Source organism: Oryzias melastigma, linkage group LG14 (assembly GCF_002922805.2).
Source record: "Oryzias melastigma strain HK-1 linkage group LG14, ASM292280v2, whole genome shotgun sequence".
NCBI classification, from domain to species: Eukaryota; Metazoa; Chordata; class Actinopteri; order Beloniformes; family Adrianichthyidae; genus Oryzias; species Oryzias melastigma.
This window is the reverse complement of record NC_050525.1, coordinates 10753586-10767809: the sequence shown is the minus strand read 5'-3', so window position 1 is coordinate 10767809 and position 14224 is coordinate 10753586. Positions and strand designations below refer to the sequence as shown.

General features: G+C 38.6%; 1 protein-coding gene across 7 annotated transcripts in view; it reads left to right on the top strand.

Annotated features, from left to right (window-relative positions):
- LOC112140048 (unconventional myosin-XVIIIa) overlaps positions 1 to 14224 on the top strand; it is a 79356-nt gene that overhangs the window by 16720 nt on the left and 48412 nt on the right. For 4 of the 7 annotated variants that reach the window (XM_024262966.2, XM_024262969.2, XM_024262996.2 and 1 more), the window contains exons 7-19: positions 1768 to 1827; positions 2378 to 2465; positions 3120 to 3226; positions 3301 to 3477; positions 3569 to 3779; positions 3874 to 4016; positions 6150 to 6250; positions 6392 to 6455; positions 6550 to 6694; positions 8221 to 8391; positions 8965 to 9055; positions 11150 to 11342; positions 13650 to 13736. In XM_024262966.2, coding sequence (XP_024118734.1) covers positions 1768 to 1827; positions 2378 to 2465; positions 3120 to 3226; positions 3301 to 3477; positions 3569 to 3779; positions 3874 to 4016; positions 6150 to 6250; positions 6392 to 6455; positions 6550 to 6694; positions 8221 to 8391; positions 8965 to 9055; positions 11150 to 11342; positions 13650 to 13736 — 1638 coding nt within the window. The remainder of the gene's footprint in view (positions 1 to 1767; positions 1828 to 2377; positions 2466 to 3119; positions 3227 to 3300; positions 3478 to 3568; positions 3780 to 3873; positions 4017 to 6149; positions 6251 to 6391; positions 6456 to 6549; positions 6695 to 8220; positions 8392 to 8964; positions 9056 to 11149; positions 11343 to 13649; positions 13737 to 14224) is intronic. The other 3 variants (XM_024263007.2, XM_024262975.2, XM_024262981.2) reach the window with 1 other exon arrangement.

Sequence of the window (14224 nt, the reverse complement as noted above, 5' to 3'; positions counted from 1 at the left end):
TAAGAGTAGGAAATTAGTCATTTTCTCTGGGTGATCTCACACTCACTCTGTCCAGTTCATATGTAAAGTCGATAGTTGACAAACCACTTTTGCAATAGGCAGTAGAAAGACTCCTCTAATTTTCAGTCAAAATAACTTAACCTTCACTGTAATATAGTTTTAATATTGGAAAACTTTAAATGAGTCAATTAAAATGAAAAAGTTGGTTAAATGTGGCCTTTTAAAAATGTTATCTAAAATAACACTTACCCTTCCGCTCCCTTTGGGGTCCAGTTGACTCCAACCACATATTGATATGTGATTTCTTCCATGACAAAGGTGGACAGGATTTTATGTTTGTCATGGACATCAGTGAAACTCAAAAATCAAAGATAAAAAAAAGTTCAGCGCACTGTCTTGGGGGGTCCAGATGACCCCACTTTTAATGTAAACAAACTAAGGAGAGCGGAAGGGTTACTAAGTGCAGTCTCCATTTCTTGGCCCTGTGTGAGATGTATTCTCAGCAGATCCCCCTTTATCCCATTTTGAAACGCTTTGTTGCACAGCTTCACAGTCCCGGTGCAGCCACCATCTTTAAATCCCTCAAAGAGTCAGTGAGTTCCAGTCAGGCGGCTATGGCAGACACTCCAACACCTTTAACACCTGTCCTAGAACCAAGTGTTTCTTGGGTTGTTGGATACCTCTGTATCATTGTGTTGGTGGAGGGTCAAATGACGCTATGCTTCAGCTTCCTCACTGATTGCATGAATGCCTCTTGTCTCTAATGAACAGAGCTATTGGTCGTGTTGTGTTTCTTACTGTGAAAACTAAAACCTTGTTTGGAGCCAAATCTTCCTGCAGCCATTAAAGATTCTGACTATTGAAAATATCGATGGCAACTATTGAAATTTTTTTTTTTCTCGCATTATCCAGAAATCCTTATTGGTGCACCCTAAACTCTAAAATAATGAAACTGTGATCAATCCTTTTTTATTTATTTTGTTGAGACTGTGTTTTTGTGATATTCAGCTTCTTTTGATTATTTGCCTTGTCTTAGCCGGGTTAAAACAAGCCAATAAATTTGAATTCTTAGCAAATCCTAGTCAGCTGGCATTATTTGCTTGTGTTATGAAAATGTGTTTGTCTTGCTTTCATGTCTTCTTCCCTCTGCTTTTTTGTTTTTTTGCTGAATCCTGACTTGCCGCCGTCCTCCTCTCTGTCGGCATGGTTAGCGCTATCCAGTTCACAAAGCCTCCCAGGCACAGCCGGCTCAGGTATAGCCATACCCCTCTCTCGGCTGTAGGGAGCCGTAGTTTGCGCATGCTCTCCTCTGTGACCCGCCCTGTCTGCGCAGGCCTGCTGCTCGTCTTTGACCTCACACTGCCTTCTGGGTCCTTGCGGGGGCCTGGAATGTACTAATATAACCCAGAGGAGCAGGGACACAGAGTTTCTGATCTTGAAAACCCTAAGAAAATTATAGTTTCTGTATCAGCCTTCAAACAGCCCTAACTTTCTGCTAAAATTTGTGCACGTTTTACAGTTCTTATGTGTGGCGTTTGATATAATAGAACAGGAATTTTGCACTGCTTCCTCCACTAATGAACACACTTTGCTGTGAATTCAGTGGATCCTACTGTCTGTTGTATTCTGGAGCTGCACTGGTTGTGCTGCAAGTGCCATGCATTCAGTTTTTGCACTAATAACCTGTCCTGAATTTTCATCCAGCTGTGTGTGGCTTTTCGTGTGTTGCCTCTTCACAATATTGATTGTGATCCTTCCCTTCTCCAGTCTAAGCCTGTTGAGGACCCTGTGGCCATCCTTCAGGCAGCGCACTCAGCTGCAGCTCAGGTCTGACTGTGGCTACCACCGGTTGTAGTCGAGAGCATTTCCCCGTGTTAATTAGGGATGTCTGTGGTAATCATTTTTGTGTGAAGCAAACTAGTCACTGTGGTTGTTAGAAGCACACTTCCTTGAAACCCAGTGCTTGTCTTCCCTGCAGCCCTTTTCATTTAGATGGAAATACGAGTGTTTTCATTGTTCTCTTGCATTTAAATGTTTCCAGGAAGAGGAAACATTCTTTCCTCTCTGCCTTTTCTATTTATTCCTCCAATTAGTTCAAAATTGATTGGTAAAATGTATGTATATATAAGACGAAAAGGGGCCAGAACTGCTATTTGGAACATTTCAGTGTGATTAAGTAGTACTGGAAAAAAAACTAAAAATAAAAAACAAAGTGACACATCCAGAAGTGAAAAAATACTTTCTTGCATTAAAAAAAATGCTCAAGCTATTCTGTTTGTGTTATATAAAAGAAGAAATAATAAGGAAAAAACCTTTTAAACCTATGTAACTAAAAAAAAAAAAAAAAAATTCACCCATGTTGTTTTCTTTCCAACAGGGAAAGACTGAGGAGCAGCTAAAAGCGGAAAAAGCCTGGTACGGCACTGAGAAAGTATGGCTCATTCACAAGGATGGATTTTCTTTAGGTTTGTAAAACTATTAAGTTTATCATCATTTGTCTTATAATGGATATTTTTTGTGCCATGATCATAATTATGTGGCAGTCATTGAATGTATGTGAGAACTGGACCAAGTGAGTATGATGTCATAGAAAATGACTTGCTGTCAGCTCCAATTAAGTGAAGTCGATTCAGTTGCCATTTTTTGTATTTTATTTATTTATTTATTTGCTACTTGAAATCTGTCAAATGTTTCGAAAGTTTGATGTGAAATCAAATCACCTACTTTTAATATGGCATCTGATTCGTCAGTTTATAACTTACAGAAAAAAATAGGATTATCAAGAACATACTAAAAAAGGTAGCAGAGCAGGAATGGTTATTCTTAAGAATGTTACGACTGAGTTATAGATTGGCCAGTGGTTCACTCAGTCCAGTTTTCATGTACAGTCACAGAAGCCTCAGACTGTTTTTTTTAAGTGTTTAGATCAAGGTGGTACTAGAATGGATGAACACATTTTTATATCGGGCAGCATTTACCCTGGGCATGTTTTCTGTGGGAAATGCTTACTAGATTTTAATAAATTCCGGCGCTACGCGTTATCAGGTTTAGATGAAGTGATTCCTCTCAGGTTTAAATCACATCATGGAAAATAAACTCTGCTCTTTGTGGCTCCACAGCAACTCTGCTGAAGACAGAGGCAGGCAGTCTGCCAGAGGGGAAGGTGAAAATCCGCCTGGAGAGTGACGGGTCTTTATTGGACGTGGATGAAGATGATGTTGAAAAGGTAAAACCGTTCCATCAGCTTTCTATTTTATCATGTAACATGCGACAAACATGCGTCTCTACTTTAAAATCCAGGCAAACCCTCCATCGTTTGACCGAGTAGAGGACTTGGCCTCGCTGCAGTATCTGAACGAGTCCAGCGTGATGCACTCCCTACGGCAGCGGTATGGCAGTAACCTGGTGCACACATATGCAGGCACCAACATGGTGGTCATTAACCCTGTTGGAGCCCCCTCCATGTATTCTGAGAAGGTATGCTGTTCATTACATGGTGCTTTTAGAGTGAAAGGGACTGACGAGAATAACCCCCACTCTCCTATTCTCCACTTTCTCTTCCTTCAAGGTGATGCAAATGTTCAAGGGCTGCAAAAGGGAGGACACCGCCCCCCACATTTACAGCATTGCACAGGCTGCTTACAGGAACCTCCTAACCACTCGCCAGGACCAATCCATTGTCTTGCTTGGCAAGAGTGGCAGTGGAAAAACTACCAACTGTCAACATCTCCTTCAGTATCTAGTTACCGTTGCTGGAACCACCAACAAGACCTTCTCCGGTAGGCTGGAAAGGAGGCAGTCAGAATAAATTTGCACCTGTTAGTCGAAAACAAATGCCAAATTCTTTTTTTTTTTTTTTCCTTTTTCTTGTAGCAGAGAAATGGCAGGCGGTCTATTTGGTTTTGGAAGCTTTTGGGAATGCCTCTACTTGTCTGAATGGGAATGCAAGTCGCTTCTCCCACGTTGCTTCGTTGGACTTTGACCAGGCGGGCTTGGTGACGTCTGCTTCTATCCAGGTACATGAGCCCATCCACTTACAGCAAAATTTAAACTTTCTTTAAAAAGACGACAGCAAATGCTAAAGCAACATTTGAGGCCATGCGTCACGCCATACATTCTAAATAAACATAAGAAATAATGTGGTACTCAAAGGGTTGCATGATATGAGGAAAACTTGCGATATAATTGATCGATATTGCCGTATGACTTGCAATGCACAAACAAGTAATACAATTTATTTGCGATTTATTGTGCAGGTCTATATTTAAATGTAGTTAGATTTGTGGGTGCTCACTAGGAATGCAACAATTCACTTTTCCCATAATTCAGTTCAAACCTTATTTTTTTATGTTTTATGTATTATAAAACAACAACAACAAACATGAAAAAAAGAAAAAATCTATCTTTAAATTAGCTAATTAGCAAGAAATAAAGAAAAACTTTTCAACTGGCTTCTACTACGTCTGGTGTAATGCGATAAAACAATAAGTACGTCTTAAACTTTGCGTAATTGTTTGACACTTTTAAACATGGATGTACTGGTATCCATCCAGTAAGGATGCTACGATTAAATTTCCTCACAATTCTTTTGAGAGTTGTTTGTTATTGTTTGGTATCTGGATTGAGAATTATGGGATATCCAAGCTGTACCAGAGGAGCAGCAATTTTTGACAGTAAAATGAAAGAACCAACTGTTTTGACTGAAAAATAAAAAACAAAACACAGTGACAGTTGCTATTTTTACCCCCTCAAACAGAAAGTTTGAGCTAAAACAGGAGATACTTCCTCAACAGAATCTGTGGCGCTCCCACCTGGGATTCAGGTCACATTTCCTCCTCGGCATTACGTGTTGGACGCGTGCGACTGATGATTTTCATTTGGGCTCTAAATGTTAAGGCTTTCCACCTGCTGCGCGCGACGTGCCATCCCAGCAGCATGCCCAGTCACTCTGAAGCTGCGTGGCTGGTAGAGCCCATTTATCACGCTTCAGGTAGCCATTAGGGAAGCACTAGGAACACGGCAAAAAAAAAAAAAAAAAACCTTTGCTGATCTCAATATTGCCCTAATGCAGCCAATTCCACATCTTTCACATTAGTTTCACTCCTTTTGATGGTGATTAATGGTGAGTATTTAAATGCTTAAATTTCACATGACTTTAATTAGAACAAGCTAACTCTCTGGTATTAACTTATACTATCATATCATCACTTATTTAAAAAAGAAGTGAATGTTTAGCCCTTAAAAAGGTAAAGATGACGCGCTCCAGTACAGCAGAACTTTGCAGCAGACGTGTCTGCTGTGTGAATATAGACATGCATCTGATAAGTAGCAGCTCAGCAATCCACTTTCAACACACACCTCGCTGCCAGCGTGAAATTTGTCCCGCACCATCACCTTCACTGCTACAGGTTTTTTTTTTTCTAGTATGGGGGGAAAAAGCCTGCAGCAGTCAGTGTGGCCTTCCAAACCTTTAGTGAATAAAACTGTTGTTTTTGTTTGGGATTTTAAGCATTTAAATATGTCAGACCCTTTTATTTTTTATTTTTAATGATGTTTCTGAGCAAAAATAGAGGAAAACAAAGCATTAAAAAAAATTGGGTTTAAAAAAGGAAACAAACAAGCACGATGTTAAATTGGGCATTTGTGAGATTTTTAAATACATGATTCATTATTTCAGGGCAATAGTTTGTTTTCGCTGTTTCCCAAAAATTTGTGTTTAAAGACCCTCTTCGATCATCCTTTGATCTATGTTCAATGCGTTCCCCGTGCCGTTTTAATTAGGATTATTCATTTTTTTTCTCTGTCATAGTTTCTGCAGAGTGACAGGAGTTCACTAGAAATTCACCTCTGAGTTGTGGGTGGGGCCGCCCCTCTTCCTTTCCCTGTTGCAGAGCTGGGAGCTTGTAGTTCTCCCAGCGTATTTTCTACATCACAAATACAATATTTAAAAAATGTTTTTTGTCTGATTCACAATGATTTCAATCTTAAAATTTACTCAAAAATCCAATTTAAGCTTCATTTTCTTTATAAATGTAATAGCAAAAAACATCACCAAAAACACAGTTTTCATCGGAGTAAAACTATTTTTCAGGATTTCTTTGCATTTTGTTTAAATGTTTTTAATTTCATGTTTTAATATGTTCCTACAGACTTTCCTTCTGGAAAAGATGAGAGTGACTAGAAGACCGGAGGGGGAGTCCACTTTTAATGTCTTTTACTACCTGATGGCTGGTGTAGATAGTTCTCTTAGGTCAGCAATGATTCCTTTTCGCCAATTAAAATCCCATTATGCCACTGTTCTGCGCTGGATTTATGACATAGATATATACCTGTGATAAATCTTTGCCATTTATCTTGACGTCTGGTGTCTGCTTTTTCATTTCTTCATTAGAACCGAGCTGCACCTCAATCACTTTGCTGACAACAGTGCTTTTGGGATTGTGCCTCAAGCTAAGGTAAAATGCCAACAGATGCTGGTTTGGTACTGAAATGCAAAAGAATGTTGATGCTACCACCACCAACAAAGCTGAGCTGCTTTTACATGTACAGGCAGAGGAGAAGCAGCGGGCCTCCCAGCAGTTCTCCAAGCTGCAGGCAGCCATGAAGGTCCTGGGGATCAGTGCTGATGAGCAGAGGGCCCTCTGGCTAGTTCTTGGGGCCATCTACCATCTTGGAGCTGCAGGAGCTACTAAGAGTAAGATGTCTTAAATCATACCCTCACCTGCATCAAAACTGATGTTGATAATATTGCTTTTGATAAGTGAAAGTTGTGAATTAAAAAAAAAAAAGTCAAGGGTAAATGTCCAAAAATTCCAGTCTAGAAAAGTTTTTTTTCTTCAAACAACAATTGATTTTGAAAGTTTTCTAGTCTGGATTTGGAGAGCATTGCTTGAGTGATGCAACACACATGTAATCCAGTCATCTGAATTATGTATGTGCACTTAAAACAGATATTGCACGGTTCAGGGGCTATTAAACAGAGCAGCAGGGGATACGAGAAATAAATTGGGTCATTTCGGAAAGATTTTTCAAAGCAAACAACTACTTTATGAAAACAGAAAACGACAAAACTGTTAGTTATCTTTGTGTACATTAAAGAAAATCTGACATTTCTGTCACTTTTATCCCATCACTTCTTTTCAATTCAGCAATTTAACTACCAAAACAATCAGATACTTATACTTGAAGACTTTAAACATGCATGTGTTTTAATTAAATACATAATGAAAGCAGAAGTTCACATAAACACAGAGCTTAGTTTAGGTGCTAAGCGGTTTGTCAACCTGGCAAAAGAATTTATTTTAAGTAAAAATAGTGAAATAATGATCTTAAAGTAAAAAAAAAAAATGTCTACCAGTCGGAGAGCATTAAATGTATCACAAGTGTATGTATTTTATTATGTTTTTCAAAAATAATAATAATAAAAAAGTGAATTTCTTTAATATGCAGGAACTAGGTAATCAAACTAACATAATATTCATAAAATTTAGCAGTTGTTCACTATGGTGGTTGATTGATTTTATTCTGTCTATTGAGAATTTGTAAATTCGTCTTCTTTTCATCCTTAGACTTAACACTAGAGGGCAGCAACAGTCTCCAATTCCTCAAATTAAACAGTAGCTTGAAATCGACATGCTTTTCCTGTGAATCTGACGTTTCTGTCATCACAATTATCATCAAAAAGAGATTGCATGAATGCAGGAACCTATTTTAAGTCGATGGTTATTCTTAGATATTTTTATTTTTAAAAGTCCATATTTGTTTGACCCAGTTCTTTTTTTTAATGTTTCTGAAGTATTTGCTTCATACTATTTTAAATAGTTTTTTTCTGTCTTGATTTTAACTTATTTATCTTTATAACACACTGATAATAGCCACTAATTTTAGTGCTAAATCTTTACGATTTCGTTTTTTAGTCTTAAGAGACAAATTTATTGTGCATTAAAATTGAAGTTAAGCTCTGTTGTAGCTGGTTACTTTCTTTGTTTATTTGATCAAAAACAATCCCTGTGTTTCACCCAATTCTGTCCTTGTATATACTTTTATATAAGGTCAAATCTGTCTAACCTACAGAAATATTTTTAAGGCTTTACAAAGTCCTGCCCTCAGTTTTCCTCATGTCAGCGAAGCATTACTGCACCGCTGGAAACAGGATTGTCACAGTGTACCTGGACTTTGTTGGCACGAGGTCTAATGGGGGTTTTCATGCATGTGTCTCAGCTGGCAGGAAACAATTTGCACGTCACGAGTGGGCCCAGAAGGCAGCCTACCTGCTGGGCTGCACCCTGGAGGAGCTTTCCTCCTCCATCTTCAAGCACCAGGCCAAGGGCACCCTGCCCAGATCCAGCACCATCCGCCAGGCCGCGGACGAAAATGGCTCAGCAGATGCAGGTACTCGACAGACTGTCATTTCTCTGAGCCCCCCGCCCTGATATCTGCTTTCCCTCTCTGTCACCCTCACTCTGTTTCCCCTCATCCACATGCACACGCCTCTGCTCATCACCTTAAGGAAATTACATGCATGGGAGAAGTTAAAGCTTATCTTAGTAATGAATGCCACCGCTCTACAATGGCTATTGACAAATGAGCACACACGCTGTGTCGGGACAAGCAAATTTGGATCCCCTCTTCGTTCATCGTCCTTCAAGTAATAATTGCCTCACATTGATTTTTCACATATTCAGGCGCTCTCTGACTCTCAGGCTGCAACAGACATTGAAGGGCATCAGGATACAGTGAAAAGACTACCAGCAGGGACAGACAGCAACGACCTCAGCCTCACCTTCCCTGTATCTCCACTCACACTACTGTCCACCGTGTGTGTGCGCACGTTTCCTGTAATGACCAAATGCCACTACCGCAGACACCACCCTCCTCATTTCCTATTCAACCTGTTTTTGTTGTTGTTTGACAACAGAGTCGCAAGTTATTGATTTGTTCTGTGTGGGTGCTTTCTACTGCCAGGATCCAAAGCTACAGCCATGGAGTGTTTGGAAGCCATGGCATGTGGACTCTACTCTGAACTCTTCACTCTTATCATATCTTTGATAAACCGGTTAGTACTGAGACGAAATTTACTTTTGCCTAAAGATGTGCTTTTTCCTAAAATTTTGTTTGCATATTCTCAAAATAAAATATTTTCTGTTAAAGTCCCACTCCAATTGTCTTTTGATCTATTTAAATTCTAATTATGATTGTTCCTTTTTGAGGAAAAATCAAAAGACGTAGTTTAATTCGACATTCACCTTTGTATTGTGAGCGGGCTCGTAAGCCTGGGGTAACCCCTCACACCCCCAACTTTACAAAATGGCAAGCAATATTGAAGCTATCCAGTAGGTGTGTATTACGATACAATACGATACGTATTGCGATACATGTGTAATGATCCGATATAAATCCCGATTTATCCCTAGACCAGGGGTGTCAAACTCAATCTCACAGGGGGCCACAATCTGAAACACCTTAGGTCGGAGGCCGAACAAGATTAACATTTGTTGAACTCATAAAAAAAAATTAATTGTTAAAATTTTTTTAACATGAGTAACATGAGACTGGAAGTGTTATTCCAGAATAAATCAACGCAAACCTTAAATAACTTTCAAAATTTGTATGATAATGTATTCTGTCAAAATTATAGAAGTTAATTGCTTCAATATGTAAGCAAGATAACAGTGGGCTGTTTATAATAATAATAATATAAAATGATGTGGAGGGACGGATATAATTACCCCGCGGGCCGGATCCGGCCCCCAGTCCTTGACTTTGACATGTGCCCTAGACAGTACTAGACAATGTTTCACAATTTATTAAATTATGACGTAAGAATTGTCTGAATATTAATACATTTTGGTAATTTAGGAAATATTAATGTGGAAAACAATATTATGTAAGCAAACATGTGCACGATTGCCTATAAATAATTAATTAATAATCGTCATGCCCGTAGGCTGGGTTGATAAAATCGTTTAATCAATTTGAATCAATTTAAGCTTAATAGATCAATAATCAATTCATAAAAATATAGATTGATATAGCATATAATGATAAAGTCTGCTAGCTTGATGCTAATGTTAAATGGAATTTCCCATAGGACGGCTAATGCTAACGGTTGGTTAACATAAGCATACATTGACTAAATGATCATATTTATAAACCCACAGACATGAATTTTCCTAACTCTTTTAAGGAAATATTTTTAAAAGTAACCATTTGTGGTCTAAAGCACAGTTTTTGCTAATTCCTTCTTCTTGAAAAAAGTGTACCGCCATCGCCGCCTAGTGACCAAACTGAAACGCCCTCCAGGAGAAGCAGAACAATATTTACATTAATGATCTGAACATTTTTGTTATAGCTTCTCCTTTTAAGAAACCATGTAACAATGTAAGCCATTAACAATTTAGTTATTTCACTAATACATTTTACAGTATTTGAACTATATCAGATTATTAAAAAATATATTCAAAACATTTATTAGATTATTAATGTATTTCTAAACAATTGTGTCTAAATGTGCAAACTGTATAAATCGAATTGAGTGGATTGAAAGAATTTTTAAAAATTGGAAGTGATTAAGGCTCTTGTGAATCGAATCGTTTCTGGAAATTATCAACACCCAGCCCTACATGGGCAAATTTTAAATCGATATAAGTACCAAGTAAAATACAGCGATATAATGATTTTTTTTCTTTTACCCCTACTATATAGTTGTACAATTTTGAACCAGATGCCAGCTCGAACAAAAAAAAATTGGTGGATTTATTTGTACAAGTGGGTGCATCAGAATGGCCTGCCGAATGTAGCACCTACATCATGGCTACAAGCTTTTTCCAACTGGATTTATTCGTCTGCTCATTATTTATATGAATTTGATTAAAGAATTTCTCCAAAATGCAATTTTAAGTCCAAATTAATTTTTATAGCATTCATCATGAAAAAAATGTTGAAACACCAACATTTTTTATTGGAGTGGGTTTTTAAACACATTAGTTAGTGAAGGAAAAAAAAACAAGATTATTGGTTAAAGTTGGCACATAAATGAACAAGCTTGTTTAAAGCCAAGAGGTACTGCAGGGAATGTGATCAATAAAAGATGTTTGTCATTTCGTGTGGCGGTTAAGCGCACATGTCTTTTTGTTCCGTGTGCTTTAAGGGCCTTGAAATCTAGCCAACACTCCCTGTGCTCTCTGCTGATTGTGGACACGCCGGGCTTTCAAAACCCCAGGCTGGCAAAGCGCGAGTGTGGCACAACCTTTGAAGACCTATGCCACAACTACACCCAGGAACGCCTGCAGTCTCTTTTCAACCAGCGTACCTTTGTTCAGGAATTGGAAAGGTACAAAGAGGTAAAGCGTATACTCTGTGCATACAGGCATCCTCACTTTTCCACCTCGTTTCCGTCTTCCTCCCACCTTTTTCTCTCACTCCCTTTTGTCTGCAGCTCTCGCTCAGATATATCAACTCCAATAGTGTGTGTTCACGCATCAGATAAGCTATCCGTCCCACCTGTCACAAGCTGTGACAAGCCAAAGTGGTTCATGTGTTATATCTTCTCATTAGCGATGCTAGTCTTCACCTCTTCTGTCGAGATCAAAGTGAAGTCACTCACAGCTGCCTTTGAGAGACACGCCCAGCTGCACAGCCGTGGTGTTGCTCCCTGATGAAGGAACTATTCTTCTAAGCTCCTCCTTTGAGCTCTCTCCATCATGTCTTAATAGCAGGGCAGACTCATTTCCAGGGATTTATTGAAGGACAAATACAGGGCATATCGTATTTATTCTTTCCTTCTGTTACTACTTTAGTCCCAGAAATACTTTTCTCCACTGCTAATGCCCCAAATTTAGCCAGAAATCTTAATCATTCCACTTTAAATACTCCTATTGAGAATCCTGTGACTTTCCACCCCTGTTCCCGCCCCCGTCCTTCGTCTGGGATGAAGGGAATTTGAGCGAAATGAAGCAGCGCATAAATTTGTGCAGTGTAATTCTCCCCCGTCAGTGCATGTTGAAAGTATGAGGAGCTGTCATGGTAAACTGGGCCAAACTCATCTAAAACGGCTCACTGTGTGAACAATAACAGTGACGGGAAAGTCAAACTGTAACGTGAGCCAGATGCTTTCTAATTTTGGGGGTTTTAAATGTTGTCGAGAGCTGAAGCAGTCGGGAAGATGTTTGTTGTGTTCTCACTGTGCACCGACTGTAATAACAGGCGTCATTTTAGACCACTCCGTCGGCATCTGCTATAGCTGCGTTATTAGCATTTTGAGCCATTTCTAGTGTAGCTTGCACTTTGTCTGCAAATGCGGCTGCATGCCCGCTCCAGTGAAGACAATTTAGTATATCTATTTCCACCTCCTTTCAGAAATGTTATCATCTGCGACAGTAAATTAATGTGTGAGCATTTCCATTTACCTACAGGGAAGTGCTTCTACTAAATGTTTTTGAGTTATGTTATCATATTAGATACCTTGTGACTTTTAATTTCAATAACTCTAATATAGATTGTGTTGTAAATAGATTTAAAAATCTCTTTTAGCACATATGAAAGCTTCAGTGTATTTATTCTTTTAAACCTGTAGTTAATTTGAAGCAACAATCTGTTGTTTTCTAGGACATAGTTTCTGCAGAGTGGCAGTAGTTCATAGTATTGGGGGTAATAGTTAACATGGAGCAACCCCGCCTCCTTTCCCCTCCCCATTGCTGAGAGCTCTCTGTTTCCATGCTCTCTCGGTAGCTTAGCTCGGTAGCTTGTTTACAGGCAAACAAAGATGTTAATGGATCTAAAACAGAGCAGGGAGCTTCTTTTTCTATTGACATAAAATTACACTTTTTCATCTGCTCTTGTTTCATAACCATTTGAATAAAAAATGCTCAGAAATGTAATTTTAAGCTTAATTTTCTTTCTATATGTCCTCCATCATCATAAAAAATGCCACCAGAACATGTTAAAAACACCAAACAACATCATTTTCATCTTTAAATATATGTTTAGCTAGTTTAGAACCTAAAGCAGTTTTGATACAGATTTTGAAATCTTCCTAAAAAAACAAAACAAAATGAGCACGTTTCCTGAGATGTGCTTTGTTGACTCACATACTGTTATGCATTTCCAGACTCTGATATCGATATTAACATTTTGAGAGGCAGGGTCATATGCAGGCCACATGTCAGGGGGTTTGTGGCTGCACAGGAGCGGGACTGTGTTTATATTCTCCTGCCCTGCAGACTTTGTTCTCCCTTGACAATATAACCCAAAAAAAAAGAAAAGCAATGCAGTTTTCCGTCCTCTAACAGGCACGAATAGGTAGAAACTGATCAAACTTCAAATATATGTTTTTAAGAATTTCTCTAGCTTTAAATGCCCCGATGGGATACTTGTTTACATTCTATCTTTGCGTTCTGCTGCACCGGTAGAAAAGCTGTTTCTTCATGATTTAGTTTTCTGATTTATGAATATCGGTTTTCCCGACTAAATTTATCCATCTCTGTCCTAAGAAAGGTTCTAACCTCTAACTTTTCTCTGCATTACATTCACTCCAATCCTCTACATTTTCATTAAAAAGGAAGAAGCTGGGAGGATTTTTTTCTTACATTGCCTATGAAAAATCCTTATGTTCAGAACTCAGAGAATCTGTCTTTTTTGTCTTTGTTCAGGAAAATATTGAGCTTTCCTTGGATGAAACAGAGCCCAGCACCTCTCATTCAGTTACAGTAGTAGACCAGACCTCAAGTCAAGCTCTGGTAAGTTTACTCTTTAAATTATTTTTTTTACCATTCTCCTCAGGTTTGTCTTTGCACTGCTCTTCAAATTTAAACACCCGGTACTTGGCTCTGAATGCATATAAAAACCCTCAAGAACTCCGCTTTTTTGCATCATCTGTTAGGAAAGAAATCATATTTGTGAGAAAGTACAAGCTCTTCTCATGCTACACAGTATTGATTTAGCTGAAACTAGAGAACGAAGTGAGGTGCAAAAGAAGAAAGGTCAGAGTCGACTTTTAGAAAAAAGGAAAAGGGTTGGCCTTTATAGCCTGTGATGTGCTCCATGGAAACAGAAATGGCAGTTTAAAGAATCATAGATCATATTGCTGTTACCCCAGCATGTTGGGTTTGAGTGCTGGACTTTCTTTCAATGTTTGGATAGGAATATCACAAAAAAACAGCTTCTTTAAAGCCATCTTGAACATTCCCACTATGTCGCTTTAAGTGAAAAAAATCATTTTGATCAA